Genomic DNA, 18,726 nt, shown 5'->3' with positions numbered 1-18,726 from the left:
CACACACACACACACACACACAGGTACCTGTTGCTGTTCCAGTTGTGTCTTGTGTCTGATGATGTTGCCTTTCTCCAGGAGCTGTCTTTGGTTCTTCTCAAATTCTTCCTTGCCCTGGCAGATCAACACAAAGTCATACAGTTGTTACACCGCCTGTACTCACTCACGTGATTTATTTAAAACACAACTCTTTGTTGTTGGTAGGAAGATCACAAGTAATATACAGCCTCTGTCTCCCTCTAGTGGTAACAACGGGAACTGCAGTAACGAGGATGAGACCGTCACCGCCCGGTGTGAGAGGCGCATGTCTCCAGCTTTCATACTGCTGCTAAACACTTGTGCTGCCACCTCCAGCATAAGCATTAGGTGTTGTTTCAGCAGATGTGTTCATGTTCCCTCAATCATTATGTATGTCAAGGAATTTCTATCATAACAGTAAACGCAGCAGCAGAGTTTCTATTCAACTTGTGGGCCAAATGTCCTCACAACTATATAAAGAGGCACGTGTGTGTGTACCTGTAAATGTACGTAGTCATAGTCCTCCATCCAGCCTTCCTCTGTGGTCTCATACGGCCTGTCCACACCTTCCTCTTCCTCTGCAGCTGTAAACTTTGGTGGAGAAGGGAGGGGCCGCGACTGAATGTTCACCTTCTCCCCTCCCTGATAGCTCCCACTTCCCGATCCTGTCATGTGACCGCTGATCTCCCCTGGGATTGGAGGAAGCGGCAGCTGCTGCTGCTGCCGGTTGGTCCGTTTGAAGAGCAGCGAGGCATTACCGTGGAGAAAGGAGGCGAGCTGCTTTGCGTCGTCGGGGATGCCTCGTGCCGTCATGATTAGTCGATCTAAGTCATCCCCTCCTGGTGGCGGTGCTGTGAGCGCTGTGTGCGACCAGGAAATGGCGTCTAAGCTCTGACTGTGTCGAATCAAACTCTGGAAGACCTCCTCCATCTTGCCCACCTGACGGCCCAGTTTGGTCTGCAGAGAGCGGTCTGTGGCCTGCGCAGAATTCGCCACAGCGCCCCGGGCAAATTCTAGGAAGTCTCGGACGGTGGCGCGCACCCGGTCAGCAGCCTGATGAATGGCCGGGAGGTTCCCTTCCAGGTGAGCAGGGCCTCTCCAGTTACCTGTGATGAAAGACATCATGAGGGAAACGCTGGACTCAACAGCTTGCTGGAGGCGAGACAGACGTTCCATGGCCTGCTCCAGGTCCAAGATGAGGGGTTTCCCTGGAACGGAGCCGGGAGCAGGAGCTGAGGAGGAAGAGGAGGTGTCGCGGACAGGGACCATGTCTAAGGATGAAGCAGAGTGGTTGCTCCGTGTGCTTCCTGTGCTCGAGGCAGACAGCCGCTTGAAGGACATGGTCAGCTCCTCGCTGGTGGACTGGGCATCACGCACAACCTGGAAAACACACATCAGCACCAAAAGTGACTAACTGGATTCATGCAGGATGCACATGAGCTTAGCAGCTCCCCCCTGTTTCCTGTCTTTGTGCTAAGGTAGCAGTTTATGTGGATGTGGGATTGTAACTGTCCTACCTGCGGCGGGACATCGTAGACGTAGTGGTCTCTCCTCTCCCCTCCTTTCTCCTCTCGCTCCCGAGGGAAGTCGTAGACGTCCTGTGCGGGGTGACCGCCACTCCGCAGGCTCGCCGGGGTGTCATAGATCTCCTGGGGGGCCTGGCTGACCCCGCCCCTGTCTCCACGATAATGCTTGTCAGTCAGGATGGGGGGCGGGACGTCGTACACGTCCTCTGGAATCGGCGGCTCGTCGTCGTCGTTGAGGTTGTTGTGCAGGTACTGGCCAGGAGGGACGGGGACTTGTGGCTTGAGTTTGGCAAAGTGGGGTGGTACATCGTAGGTCTCCTCTCTGATTGGCTGAGCATCGGGGACATCTTTACTGACAGACGGAGGGAAGTCATAGACCTGAAGAGAGAGAGGTAGAGAAATATCCAGAATTACATCAAGTGTTCGCTTCCTGGGGCTTTTGTCAACAGTTTCAGTTTAAGTCTTTCCAGAAAGATCAACACACGTCTTATGATGTCTGGAATAGTTTCAGCCATCTTTCTGCTATTATGTACACCTGATCAGCCCTGATTTCACAATCTCTCTTCATTGGACTTGATTGATCAAAAAAAAAAAAAAAAGCACAAGTTATTTCACCTGCCTCTTGTCAGCAGCACCAAGGGGGATGATCACTGTGATTGCAATTTTAGTTTTTAGCAATACAAGCAGTGTGGCAATGTTGGTCAATCCACCACTTTGATCGAGACTGAAAACCCTCAACGACTTTTGGTTGGATTGTATTGAATTTTCACACAGACATTCATGGTCACCAGAGGATGAATCTTAGTAACAGTGTGATTCCCTGACTTTTCCTCTAGCACCATCATCAGGTCAACGTTCAGTGTGTCCAATACTTTGGTTTTTAACCAAATACGTGCAAAACTAATAGCATTCCCCTCAACCTCGGCTGTACTTTGTGTTCAGTACCAAATAGCAAATGTTAGCATGCTAACTGAGATCGTAACGATGGTAAACATTAAACCTGCTAAACTGATTACAGAGCCTGATTACAGGCATGGCTGTTGACAGTAGTCTTGATATTCATTTAGGTCTAGAATTCTATCACTATTTTTCTGATGATATTTCAGCACTGTGTTTTGCTGTTCATGTAACATTTTATTGTGTTATTTCTGTCCTCTCTGTGAATCACCCTGACAAAGGCCCTGTGCCGTACTGCATTGGCTGAATAAGAGCAGACTTAAAAGTCCACATTTGATCCAGCAATTCTGTTTTATGATGTCACTGTCACAGTTTTTGCTTCAGCTATTTCAGTTCTCTGTATTCTTCTATAATGTTAATAAGTCCAGGACTGTGTTGTTCTGTTCCTGAAAGTATAGACAAATGTTCTGAAGGACGTTCACAAAAAAACAAATGAAATCAACATCTTTCAATTGCCAGGATCAAGGAATTGTTATAGCACATATCTGTGACGCATAAAAACACAGGAAGTCCACGTCCAAGGCCTTACCGTCTGCTGTGTGTTCTTGTCTGTACTCGCTGGGGTGTCGTATATATCCTGACCACTAGAGGGCCCCTTCACCACCATGGGAGGGGTGTCATACACCTGAACACACAGAAAAAGGCAGACATAAATAACATGTCATTACACACACCACACTGGGGACACACACACTCACTCAGTCACTTACTCACACATATGAACACACGCCAGATCAATGCAATAATGTCCTACATCAGAGATTATACAGCATACATGGGGTGGGCCTATACCTCACACTAGACTCATTTCCAGTCAGCGGTCATTATGCGGTGCACCTGTCTGAAGCATTTCTGAACGGTTCAGTAAGTTACATTAAAGACTTCCTTTACATCCGTTTCATGATCATATCAACCAAAGTATCTAAGCATGCAGGATAACCGGCAGGGACAAAACGGCCATCAGTATTCAACAATATTTCCTAATGATTAAAGCAATGCAGCCTGGGCCTGCATGTGAAATGGATAGATGGTCTAACCATCCTAAAAATGATTTCAATGACTGCATTTAAGTTCAAGGTGAGAAAAGAAAAAACATTAAAGACATTTCAATACCTCTTGTTTGAGGGAAGTGAATTCATGATTTTTACCTTTTTAAGAGCTGCAGCTGCAGCCCTGTATTACTCCTGCAGTAACTGCTCAACAGTACACTACTACTCAATTGGCAAGATGGCAGATGTAAGTGACTCAGCAGAGCTGTTGGTACCAGATGTGGTGATAATTTCAAACATGTCAGGAGCGGCTGCTTTCTTGGGGTTTCTCTACACTACACTGTCTGTGGGAACGGTGACATAAAAAGAGGAAAACCTTGATGTAGACTGGAAGTTTATTTATGACAACACAGAATGAGAAACAGAAACGTCAGACAGGCTTTTGAGAATGTGGACATAATCCAATCATTTCCTCCAGTTGCTGCTTGTACACTTACAAACGAGTAGCTCACATTCTCGAAATGTGAGAGGGTGCTTATCACCAGTTTCTGGGTGGGAGGCTTCAGAAGGACGCACCCACATCTGCCTGTTATGTATTGGCTCATGTGTGTTTCACAAATGAAAAAGCTAATGGTGAGTACACAAACATTAGTTTGCTTAAGTCTGTGATAGGATGACTGATGCGAGTTCAGTCAAGTGTAGTAGGCAGGGGAAGAAAAAGGAAAGAGGAGGGGGTAGAGACAGAAGGGCCATGAAGAGAAGGGAAGAGGAGAGGAAGGGCAGAAAAGAGAAGAGGAAAAGGGAGGTGAAGAGAGGGCACGCCAGGAATTTGAACCTCTCTATGAGACAGTGATCTTATTGAGGAAATGTCCATCTATCAACACTCGCTCCTTCAATCCTTACTGGCCTTCAATCAAGTCCCCTCTTCACTCATTTCTCTGTGGCTCTCACACATACTGCAATGATTTCCACCTCTGACACACACACACACACACACACACACACTACATACATGTGTGTGTGCGTGCAGAAGCAGCTGGGATGTCACTCCCATCCAAATCGGGCATGATGCATGAACAGACCCGGGACCCGCGTTAATAGAAGGCGACCTGACCTGGACCTGACTGTATACAATCAGAGTCAGAATCCATATGGGTCTTAGGTTGGGTGGTGGGTCGTATCTCTAGCTGGCTGGGAAAGCATACAGGAGCATCTGTACTGACTACAGACTGCAAGTCTCCAGGTCCAAATGGGAGACGCTGCCAAAGGTGGTTGAGAATGGCAGAGCTATGACTCTGTGGGACTTCAAGATCCAGACTGACAGGCAGGTTCTGGCTGAGGGTTTTGAGGTGGTCGACAAGGAGCAGAAGACAACAGTTGTGTTTAATATAGAGCTCCTGAGCAACAGCAACAAGAAAAGCATTAGAAGCTAGAGAAGAACCAAGGGCTGAAGGAAGAACTGGATCAGATGTAGAAGGTGAACTCCACAGTAGTCCCAGTACGAACAGGAGCACCAGGGGCTGGGACCCCCAAACTGGGCGAGTGGCTCCAGCAGATTCCAGCAACAACATCTGAGGTCTCTGTCCAGAAGAGGGCAGTCCTAGAAACAGCTAAGATACTGCACAGAACCCTCTGGTAGAGAACCTGAGCCTGAGGAAGACACACACCACCGAAAAATGAACACTTTTCAAGAATTTTATCTGCAGCCTTCACAGGTGGCACAACTGGATAAACCTGCTCGGACAACACGAAGGTACTGGCACAGGTATCAATATGAAAGAGACGGATGCACGGCAGCTTCATCTTTACTTCCTGGAGATCATTGACGACTGATCAGTGATGTCAGCGCTGATGTTCCAGCAGTGTAAACATTTCTGCTCAGACATTAGAAAATGTCTGAGGTCATTCTCTCTTCAGACACACAGTAAGTGTGATGAACTGTGTTATGAAACAGCTCGCTGTACCCCACAGCTGTACTGTGATGTTCCTCTGTGTGTGTGTATGTGTGTGTGTGATTACTTGTTATGGTCAGAGCCATCTACCATGAGCCGTCTCCCACACAGCAGACATTTTGATGAAGTGCCTCGTGTTGCGGTGCGCTCATTCTTCACCTCTCAGATTGCCGACTTCAAAAAAGCCCAGCAGCTACATCTGTTATTACAGCTACACATCTTCCTCCTGCTCTTCCTCATCTTCCCATCCTTCACTTTTCTCATCAGTCATCGTCTTCCCTCACACATCATTCCTTTCCGTGCTCCTCCTCCTGCTCCCCTTCTTCCTCCTACAGCTCACTTCCCCCTCTTCTTCCTCCTCTCATTGTGCTGCGGTTGTATGTGGGTGACCTTTCTCTTTTGGCTCGTCAGCATCAAGATTCTCCGCTACGTACATTCTGCCCGTGTGTGTGTGTGCGCACAAAGCGCCTGCTTATTAAGCAGAAAACATTGTGAACAGTATGTGTGGATTTACGCAGGAATAAACTGACCTACGTGTGTGTGGAATCAAATGTAAAGGCACACACACACACACACACACACACACACACACACACACAGTGGCATATCTGGGCCGCCTGTTGGTTATAAATGACCGTCACTAAAGACAGATCTAGTATTTAGGGAGTGAGAGGTTGAATGTTACACCACATCAAATATTAATATTCTGCAGACAGAAAGATTACTTGGTGCCAGACAATACCTGTGTGTGTCTGTGTTGTGCAAGACACTTTATGGATAAGACTACAGTGCTCTGATGACACACCACCATTTGTAAGTGTGCATATCCTCTCACACATTTACAGCTTTACAACACTACAGTCACTAAACCCACACCTGCAGCAGCTACTACTGAGACTGAAGCTAAGACTAGAACCAGGGGAGGTCTTTATGTGGCACATGTCTGATCATATGATCGGACATGTGATTAATCAAACTGAATCACACCCAGCACGTCGGATGGATACACTGACTGAACGCATCCAGTCCAGAAGAATCACTCACGTTGTCTCTCTGACTCACACACACACACACACACACACACACACACACACACGCACACTCACACGCAGCAGCCTGACCTGCGTGTTGTACTGCTGGCGAGTGGGCGGCACGTCGTATATTTCCTGCTGGGTCGTGGGCTGGTGTCTGGGCGGGACGTCGTACTCGTCCTGCTCTGGTTTGACTGTGTCGTAGACATACACCTGTCCGACCCGGGTGGGGACCACCACCTGCGCACAGACACACAGAGGGTGGAGAGGCAAGTGAGCATCAAGAGTAACACAAACATCTACGTAAAGTCACATTACAGTATCAGTATATCAGTAGTCCTAGAAATATTGATAATCGTATCAACAGAGACAGAAAAGCTTGACACTTATTTACTTTCTCTTAAAAAAAGTAATTAAGACTGTGTTTATGTGACTATGGCAACCTGCAAAGGTCACAATGCACCAGTCATGACGGTCTAAAACTAAAAGGCTTCTTCACCTTTGAATGAGAATTTATTGCTTCTTCACACTGAATGAACAGAGACTTAAGGTTGTTCAGTCTCATTAAAAAAAAAAAAAGCTGCTGACACGGACACACACACAGGCAATAAAAACAGAGCAGGGGTCCTGTCATAGTTGTCGTGGGAACCGGGGTGCTCTATTGTGTGCCTGTTTAAACTCTGTATTATATGGTTTGAGTGTAGAGTCAACCAGCCAGCCTGGGAAAACACAACAGCTGTGGTATACAACACACACACACACACACACACGTGCACGCACGCGCACACGGCACGTACACAGTCACACAACACATTTTTAAAATTCATTTAAAAAACCAAGCCACATTATTTAAATACAGTGCATATTAAATGGCAGCTCTGGGACGCTACATGGAGTCACTGTGTCAGTTTATAGTTTCAATATAAATTGTCAAAGACAAAGAATTGTAGTCAGTATTAGAATTAAGTTTCTGAAAAAGATGTTAAAATGATGTTGTAATAAAAACCACATTTGAGTCCGTGGTGGAAGCCATCTTGTGCAGGTGCTTAAAGAGGAATGGCTCACGGCTCATCAGCAGCCTGTTTTATGATATATGAGCAGGCGGGCGCTCAGATTTGATTGGATAGTGGATGTATGATAAAAAAGTGAATGACACCCAATAATTATCTTATTTTGATTGCACAATATTCCTGTTAACATACTGAAAAGAGACTTGAAGCCTCTGTTACAAGACAGTGAATAACTGTTGTTAAATTTGTTCACGCTCCATTATGGAGCTCTGTCCTGATTGGCCAGTTTGAACGGGAAAGGCGGGCCCTCACGCTACATATGTGAGTGGAGCAGGAGAGAAGGGACTGCTGTGGATTATTTGAAGAGCAGCACCAGAACTGTTTTTAGCTGCTTAAAGAATTCTGAGTTTTTCTTTGTTTTGTGTTTTGTACAAATAAAAGTCTGCTTATTTTCCCAGCACACCCGCCTGCCAGTGTGGTCTTCCTATATTTCACCTTGCTACCCTGCACCTCACCTTACAACACACAGCGCAAAAGCAGTTTTTATATTTCCTTTAATACACATGATTAAACAAACATATACAAACAACCTATGAATAAGACACAGAGCGCGGCTGGGAGCTTCCCCCTGCTCCTCATGCTAGTCATTATGGGGACGACTGTAGGCTATGGGTCCTTATCAATCTGTGAATCGGGTGCAGGGAGATGAAACTGATATTAATCCTCTTATCTGACTCTGGAAGAGAAAGCTGGATACGTGTCAAAAAAACAAACAAAAAGTAGCTTATAGTATGCTACAGAACAAAAACCAAGCCGAGGTACAAAAGAGTCTTCATTAAATGTCATCACATGAGCTACATACATGTAAATATATAGCCAAATGAATTGAATAGTACATTATAAAATACTTTGTAGTAATATTCTACGTACCTGCAAACATAATTGTTATGTTCACTTTTAAACACTTATCATCAGTATCAGACCTAACATCCTGTATCTGTCTGTCTGTAAGTCAAATAATTGTTTAATCACACTCAGCTCCAGGCCTGATTAATGGAAGCTCTCTGATAATATTTGTTCAGCTCCCCAGCTGTCAGAGGTACGCTGCGTGTGAAACAGACAGAGACAAACGATAAAACCATCCATTTGACAGCCTGTCTGTATTAATCTGCCTCTGCCTCCTCACTCTCCCCCTGGCTTCAACTCACCCGTCTCATAACACATTCTCTCTATTCTCCTCCACAGGAGGGGGAATTAGAGCAGTGCTTTTTTTTTTTCAGCAGCAGCTGTAATCAGACCAAATTCCTAAAATGCTGAGAAACAAAGTCTTTATTTCTGTCTTGGTTTCGTTCTAATTCTCCGTCTGTGTCAAACATCCACCCCCATGTAAACACCCCTTTCCTCGTTGTCAGAAAGCTTTCAACAGTATTGATGACACTTGGCTAAGTGCCAGATGTGTCCTGCAGAGAGACACACACGCATGCATTCATGCACGCACGCACACACAGACACACACACATACATGCACGCACGCATGCACACATCCCCAGCCCTGTGTCACATTGATAACCCATGATATTGATCACCTGTCTGTGTCCACCCCAGAGAACACATTAAAGCTGCGTTTCCATCAAACACTTAAGCTGCAGTACCAGGAGAACCGTACCCACATGTACCTACACCCTATCTGTTCTGCGCTTCCACCGCAGATGCCGTAGGTGGGGTTGTTACCTGGGCGTTGGGGCTAACCCCTTCACTTTTCCAACAGTTGGGAAACAACAGACGTGACTTCTCTTGGTGTTGAGAAGCCGCAGCCTTTATCAACCGACACACTGTAACCCGTCCTGCATATTTACTGTCAGACTGACAACCGGCTGCTCACCTGCTCCGTTCACATCCACCATCACTGCACTGCCGCTCGCTTTCTCTCACTAGCTCAACTACACACTCATATTACACACCGAGCTACGCTACGCTGCATGTTTCATGTTCCTTCTCGGTATGTGGCTGCTGATTACGACAAGGAGACAAGCTTTGTTTGAGAAAAGGCTGCAGGACAAAAGACGGCTGCAAAAAAACAGAAGAGTTGGGAAAACTGCCCCAATTCTCTTTCACCAATCAACGAACTGCAGTGTTTCTGGCTCTTTATGTACCACGATCAGTGTGGTAGGTCCATCAACAGCAGGGTTGCCCGAAAACTTAATGGAATGGAGCGGTTCCATTGGTACCATCCACAACTTCTAATAACAGAAATGTGAAAACAACTGAACTGAAATGAACTCCTTGGTGCAAATGTGGCTTTAAACACTAATGCTAAATGATCCGTTTGTGTGTGTGTGTGTGTGTGTATTAGAAATAGCCTGCTGAGCCTTTTAATCCCTTCAGGACATCAGAAGTATGGGTCAGTGGTCACCACTAGAGAGACATCCTATTTTATCACAAATATAGATGTGACTGAATGTGTGTGTCACTCCTGGGATGGTCACCTTCAGCTAACAGCATCATGTCATACCAGTGGAAGTGCTGCATGTCTGCATTGTGTGTGTTTGCATCACGACTTGTGTCTCTGCTTTAACTGCCAACGGCACTTAGTGCATGGCTAAATTCAATATCTCGTCTCCATCATTAGTAAGCAGAGAGGAGCCAATGAGACCAATAAATCCAATAATCTGACAGCAACAATCAGTGGATGCACTTCTGTCTATTTCTCGCATCTCTTGGCAGATTCTCTGCTTTATTCTACTGACTTCAGGTTTCTTCCCATGGCTGCTCATCCCACCAGCTCTCCCATCTCTCAACAGCTGTATCAAGTCCCTGCCTAGCCTCGTTCCTTATGTCTCGTCACAGAACTCTGGCCTGAGGACGGCTGTATACTTTCAGATTTACTGACCTACATATCCAGCAGAGAAAAGACTCTGTGTGTCGTGTTCTCAGAATAAATCAGTGGCCTCATAAAAGCTGCAGCTACTCTGACCTACCAACATTAAAATGCCTTCAGACATTTATTTATGAGGAGTCACTAAAGGAGAATTCCTCCACATGCAAATATGCACACACACACACGATGACAGAGGGCCATGTGTGGCAAAGCGGGGATGTTTACTCCTTTGTTCCGTGCGTATGATTACGTCAAGCTTAAGTCATTGTTCAACAGATGACCTTTGGTCCGAGCAATGTCCCTCCCTCCTTCCCAGAAGCACCGTCACCTCTGCCTGTCTTCCTCTCCTTTCCTTTCTTTTTCACTGCTTTATGAGAAAAGGACGGATAAGGAGAACACGAGTGTGTTCTTGGGTCTGGAAACAGAAAGCGGAATAACCTCCTATATGGTGGTCAATTCAGCGCATTCTCATATGAAACCCGATCTCCCAGCTTCAAAATGACCGCCGTAACCGCCTGTGGAGAAAAATAGACTTTCTATACGTGAAGCTGCAGCACACAAAAATAAATCTTTACAGCGCAGATGCGAAGTTCAAGGAGAAAAGGGGGTAAAAATAGAGAGAGGCCTAATTACAGTAGGAGGATTGGGTGGTTTGTCTGAACTGGCGGACATGGCTGCCTCTGATTCTAATCTGTGCTGCGCTCTCACTCTGCTCTCGGCTTTGTTCCTGCCTGTTTGAGTGGAGAGGCTTCGAAAATGACGCCGTATGGATACAGACCGACACTGAAGACTTCTTGGGAATTACATTTTATTCTGCTGTGCTATTCTATGCAATGTTTGTGGAACACTGCCACACACCTGTACATGCATCGATTCATTTGTCTTGCCGGCTGTTCGAAGCTACGGTTTCATGCCACAGTAACACTCTTACAAATCAGACTCCGACCTGTCCTTCTTTCTGTTTAGTTACTGTAAGATCCAGAATGAGTTTGACACATCAGCCTCAAACACCATCAAACGGTGTCGTTATCTCTGAGGAGAGACCAAACTCATCTTCTGGGTGGTTGGCTGATTGTCTGACACCTCTAATCTGTTCTCCTCGCACCATGTCGCTGCTACAGTGTTTCACCTCAAACTGGCATCAGACAGAGAGCACATTCAACTTCAAAGATATCAAAAAGCATAAAAAAACAGTGATATCTAGTCCAGTTTATTTAAATCGTCTAAGATCTCTGCCTTCACCTGATCCACTGTTTTCACTAGGACTATGAGTGCTTGTTTGGTAGTTCCAATGAAATCAGTGAGGCTGATTATCCTGAATAACGTGGACATGCTTCTGTAAAAAGTAATCTCATGTAATGTTCATGCTTTGAGCGACACAACCCCTGTAAGGAGTTAAAGTGCAACGCTGCTGGTCACGAGCGCAAACCAGCAAAACAAAGGAATATAAAACAAAGAGCGGCTAAAGGGAGAGCGAATGAATGAGAGAGTTGGAGCCACAGCCTGTGGATACCATGCCAACTATGTGGGGCATGTGGCAACACACACGCACACAAACACACACAACGAGGCAGCGAGAGGCGGTGCGGGGGTCTTAACAGATTAGTGCAGGGGGAGACATGTCTCCAGGAGAGCACCAACACACTCTACCCCCCACTGAACTGGATTCCAACACCACATGGCATGACTGGGGTGGGTGCGTGTGTGTGTGTGTGTGTGCTCTGTCCATGTGTGCATGCTCAGACTGGCTGTCTGGCAATTCTGGCAAAATCCAGATGGACTGATTTACCTCGGAGCTGAGGGAGTATGGTGATGAAAAAACATTATTTAAAACATGTTTATTCAACAGGATTTCATGATATTATGCTGTGTGTTGGTGTATTAAGGGATGCTGAGCTGACATTAGGCTGCACTTTGTGTGTGTGGATCTCGACAACTTCCCAAAACTGACAGCACGTCAACTCACTATTCAGGGAGAAAACTGAGCAAAAAATGAACAAGTAGTCGGAAGATGTTGAAATGTCACATTCAACAACCTTCCTGCACCAGACTCTGTTGTCATTTCGGAGGGTTTATCTCTCTCTGTTTGTGTACAGACAAACAAGAGTGAGAGAATCATGAAATCCTGTTTGACTAGACATGGTGGTTCACCAAAGCTTTTTACAGACATTAAATATAAATGCATCCTTTAACTGTTAAACAGAACCCATGAAACCAGGTTTTGGTGTTGACACAGTCGACAGAGTTTTATAAATCCACATCCGAGGTTCAATCATGTTGACTGGTAGATTGAAGGGACAAAGAGGGCCGCACTGCTTCCTGCTGCAGCGTGTCTGTATGAGCAGGGTCATGTCTGCAGATATGTGTGGGAGTGTGCCAGACAGACGTGTTGACTTCATTAGTCTCCAGTTAATCTCTCAGCATGTGGTGCAGAATGTAGCCTGACACACACACACACACACACACACACACACACACACACACACACAGAAAATGAGTATCATCAGAACTAATGGTTCAGTTTGTGTATTAGAGGTAAGAATTATTAACTATATTTACTTGATCATTTAAGGCTGTGAATTTAAAGTAATGAACATTTATTCATTTCTGTTGCTGACACTCACAGTTTTCATGTGCTAATCGTTTCCTGTAATTTCTACCCTGCCATTACTCAAAAATTGCTACCTTCCGCAGATGTTTTATGTTAAAATCCTGTGAGGAAAAGCAGGGATTATCCCCTTTGAGCCGTTGGATGACTTTTAATATGAAATATCTGTGCAGGAAGTGTTTCAGTAACGGTAACGGCTCAGCAGCACCTAACATCTACATCTGAAGAAGCTTCAAAGAAGAAGCGGCTGGAATGAAATGGAGAATGAACACGGGACTTGTGTGCGGTGGACATTTCCCGGGCAGTATTTGAGAACACGGTTCTCTCTGCTGTTGCCTAATCATGTTCATTTACACATTAGATTATTCTTCCTCCCTTTATTGCAGTTTGTTTGACCAACTTAGCTTGTGTCCCCTGACTGTCCAGCTGCTCTCTCTTGGATGTGTCTGACACAGGTGGTAACAAAGGACCCCACACTGGATCGTTACTATGACCACCATGCCAGCGTGCCACAAACCTCAAACTAGAGGCCTGACAACTCTACACTGATTACAGCTGATGACAGTTGCCAATACTGATTTACATACTTCCAGAAGTGGTAAGCCATGACATTCTGGATACACATGCGTAAAACCATATACACTGGTTTAAAAATAACGTCTGAATAAAACTTTAAAGGAATATGTTTTTATATTCAAAACCCTGTTCAGAGCACTCACTGCAGTGTGTAACGCAGCTGTGTGTGTGTGTGTGTGTGCGCAGATAATGAGAGGGCTCAAAATGGAGCCCACACATGAATATACACACATACGTTTGCACAGCTATCCCTGTTAGGACATTGCATTGACTTCCATTCATTGTGGACACCAAGACCCAACCCTAACCCTGACCATAACCAATTCATGCCTAACCCTAACCTTCAGCAGGAGTGTGTGCGTGTGTGTGTGTGTGTGTGTGTTGCTGTATGTGTGTGTGAGGGCTGGGAGTTGCTGTGACACGTGGCTGCTGACACACCCCACATCAATGCCTTTGATGACAGCTGTGTTAGCTGACCCTTCTGCTTGACCTCATGACATGTGCATACGCGCACACAAGCGTTTGTTTCCATCACTTGTGAGGACATTACATAGACTTTCCTGGAGACTTACCCTAACATTAACCACTACTTGCCTGGGCCTAACCCTTACCTTAACCTAACCCTCAGTCTTCACCCTAAAATGTAATGATTTATGTCGTGGGATGCAGCATTTCGGTCCCCACGAGGCTGTCGGACCCCATAATGTAGGCTTGTACACACACACATTTCTTTTCAAACTATTTCTTCCGAGGTCAAGAATCAACTTTAAGGCAAACCTAATAATACAGTGCAACAATATGTTCTGCTCATTCATGCACACGAATGTTTCGACTGTTGAACTGCTGATCCATGTGAATGAATCAAAAATAAATCTACTCCCGACACCTGCCGGGCTCCGGAGAGATAAGTGGATTGTCAAAAAACAAATCCACTTAAAAAAATGGCCCCAAGCTCTCTGCGTGTCTTCATCGATTGTTGTACTTTATTGAAATTTAACGGCTTTCATTTTTCTCATGTTCTCAGTTTAAAATTTCACTCACATTGTTGTTGCTACCACCTCGTGCAGGGTGTGGACATTCAGGCGTCTGATACTGGAAAGTCTGGAAAGACAAACTGATTGCTGTGTGTTGCTGCCCGTCTCAACGGCCTTACAATGGGACATTTGGTGCGTAAAGCCGAGCTGGAGCCTTCCTCGGCAGCTGAGACTCTGCAGCTGGAGCTCCCTCTGCCTCTCAGCTCACTTCCCCATCACCCTCTCTCTCCGCGCTGAAACAAACACTGCAGTTTTCATCACCCTTCAATTACTACTCATCCGTTTCTGCATGTGTGGGTGAAAGAGAGAGCGCTCGTGTCAAGTCTTCTCCCAGCAGGAATTCCTTATTTTGAAGTGACTAACTGGCAGGAGTGAAGAGTGCATGTGTGTCTTTTTAGCTGTGTGTGTTTGCATGGAGGGGGAGGTAAGTGAGGATAAGAGCAGCTCATTACAATGAAGGGCATTGGCAAGGTAAATACATAAAGCATGTGACCAAAGACACTCATTCTGCTCCCACACTGACAACAGAAGGTCCAGTGCTAACTACTCGTCCTTGACCTTGATGTAAAACATAATCAAGTCAAGCAAAGATGAAAAAGACAATTTCATAAATTATTCATATTATCTCATGGTGACGCAGTGCAGACTTTTATCTGCACATACGCCATTACTGGATTTTTAAAGCATTTAAAAAAAAGACACTTCATTTTTCAATACTTTCCTACTCTGTTTGTGGCTCTATGCTCCAAGCCCACTGGTTGCTACTGAAGACATGAATCTTTAAAAACACCTCACAACCATACATTTATTTTGATAAAAAGGCTCAGCCGTTTCCTGAGACAACTGGTTTCTAACATACGTCCCTCAAGCAGGAGGAAATTATTATTTTATATTTTTTTCAGCCGTGTGGATTAATCCACATTTGGTGTTCTTGTGGGTATTTGGGGCAGCAGATTGGTGTATGCAGCTTCACTCAGCGCAACAGCGTGACTCAATGATGTGTTTTTAATAGTTTTTGGACAATAATGGAGCTCTGTGGCACAGAGGGAGAATACATATCAGGCTTTATACACTCACAGTACTTGTTAGGAGGATGTATTCAGTGTGGGTTTGGGTGGTTCGATGGCATTTGTTGCCAATAAGAAAAATCAATTAATAAATAAAAATAACAAATTGGGATAATTAAGAATTTTGTGAGGGCCTGGTTTTCATGGTTTGTTCCAATGATAAAAAAGGGGAATCTTAATGCTGCAGCATACAGTGAGAGTCTTGATCTCAACCCCATTCGGCACCTTTGGGATGAACTGGAACACAGACTGTGAGGCAGACCTGATCACAGTTGGACCTCGCTAATGCTCTGGTGTCTGAACGGGAGTTCATCTCTGCAGCCAGGTGCCAACATCTGGTGGAAAGTCTTAAACCAGAGGAGTGGAGGCTGTTTTTGCTGCATACTAATGTCTTGAGAGAGGAAGATACCGCCCACTGCTCCTGCTCAGCATCACAGATTGTAACTAACATTTCTGTCCCTCTGAACCTTCATCTGGAGCGTTTTAAATAATTCTTACAACAGTGATCTTAAATAGATAATGCTCTGCCCAGCCTGTGTGCACAAGATTGGACAATGAGTCTCCTGTGGGAGTGACACATATGCAGTCTGTCTCATTACACTCCACATATAAGAAAAATATACTACGACACATAATTTATTCTGTTCACAAGAACAGTTACATAAATTGCATATCTCATGAATGAAAACATCAGGCTTGCAGCTTTCATAAATCATTCAGAGTTGTGCAATCGTATCCACTCGTGTCTTGAGCGTACCAGAAATAGATCTATAAAAGCCCAAAACTGCTTAGAGCATGACATGCTATGGAATCTCATCATTCAGTCCTTTGGGAGATACAGTTTGCAAAGTAAATATCCAGTATGCAGCACTTTGCTTCTGCTATGAATTTCATCAGTGTTACGTCCTCTCTCTGGCGCCTCTCCAAAGCCCTGGAACCTGAATGAAGGGATGTCATGCCTGAAGTGACTGAAATATACTGCTGCTGGGTAATCTCCATCATTTCTCCTCAGGGAGCTCTTCGCTCGTGATGTCTCACCAGCGCAGGATAAACCACGAGGGCGCGGATCATGTCGATGACATGAGAAGCGGAACATGTGATGACATCAATACTTTTTCCCAGTGTGAGTTACCGCTTTGCTCATCCTCGCCGGTGTCACCCTTTAAACTCACACAGCTATGACTAATACGTGAGGAGGACACCACTCCATCCCTCTGTCGCTGTTTCTCTCTAACCCTGGTGATTCCCTGGCTACATGTAGACTTGGGTTATGACTTCACCCTTACATGTAACTCCCTGAAGAGTTAATTAGGATGACACTATTAGAGTTAGACCAACGTGGATCACTATTCAGCTTCTGCAGACAACACCAGGTCAGCAGCAGTAGTGGCTGCTACAGGCTGTGATTTGAAGAAACAAACACTGTACTGACCATTGTTGTATTATGAGACCCCTATAAGTGGGTCTGAAACTAAGATGGTCAATATTAGTTATCAGGATGCCACTGACTCACCAAATTCTAAAGGTTTTTTCCTCCAGGGAGCATGACTGATCTCAGAGATGTCAAGGCATTACATCATGGAAGATCTTGCATGGGCTACAGGTGAAAGGTCATCACCACACACTTGAGATGTACTGTGGTGTGCCAAGCTATGGTCAAATGCATTTAGACTGAGGCCTCACGGCAAGTGATAACCGTGATGATCTGCAATACTGTCCACCCTCAGCCCCGCCATGTCTGACAGGAAACAACACATGTAACGCAGTGCAGGCGACCCAAGAGAAAGCTGCACATGTCCCGCTGCGTACAGATCAGTGATGCAGCAATATGATCCACCAAATCGGCATCTGCCCTGCTTCTGGCCTTTTTAAGTGGATCAGGTATCGGCCTCTATGTCAACAATCCACAATAAACACAGTTTCTTTGCCATCATAAAATAAAAGTGTTTCTGCTATCAGTTACGTTTATTAAGTCACGGTGCGACTCAGTTTTAGTGCCACAGCGATCCCTGGCCTCACATTACCTCGCATGAAAATGACTCTAACAAGCTCCACAGATTTTTAATTTGGGGAAAATAGAACAATTGAGGCATTGGGACTGGCACAACACAGCAGCTTACGTGCCCTGAATGTTTCCAGTAAAGCCCTGAATCTGCACTGTTCATCACGAGTGGACTTTCGTACTAAACCCAGATCACAACAGCGCGGGAACCACGGTGGTTCAAATGGAAAGTTCAGAGCGAGACGTGACAGAAAACCAGTGTGGTCTTTTTGTTCAGCCCCGTCAGAGATACTGGGAGCTCCAGCTGAGAGTTTCCAGCGTCAAGCTTTCATGTCCTGAAGGCCAGGCCGCCAAAATGAAGTTAGTAAATTTAACACAATGTGGACGGCTGAAAGCCGAACAATGTAAAGACACTGACCGGTCCAACCTGAATGAATTTATTATGAAGCAGCTAGAGACAGACAGAGGAACACAGATGAGCTCATGTGTTAAGGAGCGAGGGAGCAGCTGGACCCAACATCACCAATACACACACACACACACACACACACACACACACACACACACCACATAACACTGCTGCTCACAGTGGTGCTTACACATATGGCTCACTGCACCACAGCCAGCAAGCCTGGAGGGGCTTCCCCAGAGTACAGACACACTCACTCACAGACACACACAAACGCAGGCACACACACAGGCACACACACAGGCACACAGACACACACACACACACAGCTTGTCACCTGCTGGCGCAGTAAAGTGCTTACTCACCCAACCACAAGATCAGCGCTGAATTATTAACAATCTTATTATTTCACTGGTCCTCATACACACACACACACACACACACGCACGCACAGGCTACTGTTTATTCTGCCAGTGTTTTTTTTTCCTGCTTTTCTTGTCCACGCCATCTTTTCATTCTCTACCTTTTCTGTCTCTCGGCTGCTTATTGTTTTTCTCGTCTTCTGTTTCTCATCAAGTGGAACTGTTCAGCAGGTTGTTTCAGTCCGGCGGGGCACTGTGATGTGGAGCGTGAAGACTTAGATTCATTAAAGTAAAAAGCCACTGTGGG

General features: G+C 45.5%; 1 protein-coding gene across 2 annotated transcripts in view; it reads right to left on the bottom strand.

The window, feature by feature from the left end:
* bcar1 (BCAR1 scaffold protein, Cas family member) overlaps nt 1–18,726 on the bottom strand; it is a 73,288-nt gene that overhangs the window by 1,788 nt on the left and 52,774 nt on the right. For both annotated transcript variants that reach the window (XM_041939678.1, XM_041939679.1), the window contains exons 3-7: nt 6,564–6,713; nt 3,031–3,126; nt 1,536–1,922; nt 517–1,398; nt 28–114 (exon numbers count right to left, since the gene is read on the bottom strand). In XM_041939678.1, the coding sequence (XP_041795612.1) occupies nt 28–114; nt 517–1,398; nt 1,536–1,922; nt 3,031–3,126; nt 6,564–6,713 (1,602 nt within the window). The remainder of the gene's footprint in view (nt 1–27; nt 115–516; nt 1,399–1,535; nt 1,923–3,030; nt 3,127–6,563; nt 6,714–18,726) is intronic.

This window comes from Chelmon rostratus, chromosome 6 (genome assembly GCF_017976325.1).
Source record: "Chelmon rostratus isolate fCheRos1 chromosome 6, fCheRos1.pri, whole genome shotgun sequence".
Taxonomy (NCBI): Eukaryota; Metazoa; Chordata; class Actinopteri; order Chaetodontiformes; family Chaetodontidae; genus Chelmon; species Chelmon rostratus.
The sequence above is the reverse complement of the archived record's forward strand: the minus strand, read 5'-3'. Positions and strand labels throughout refer to the sequence as shown.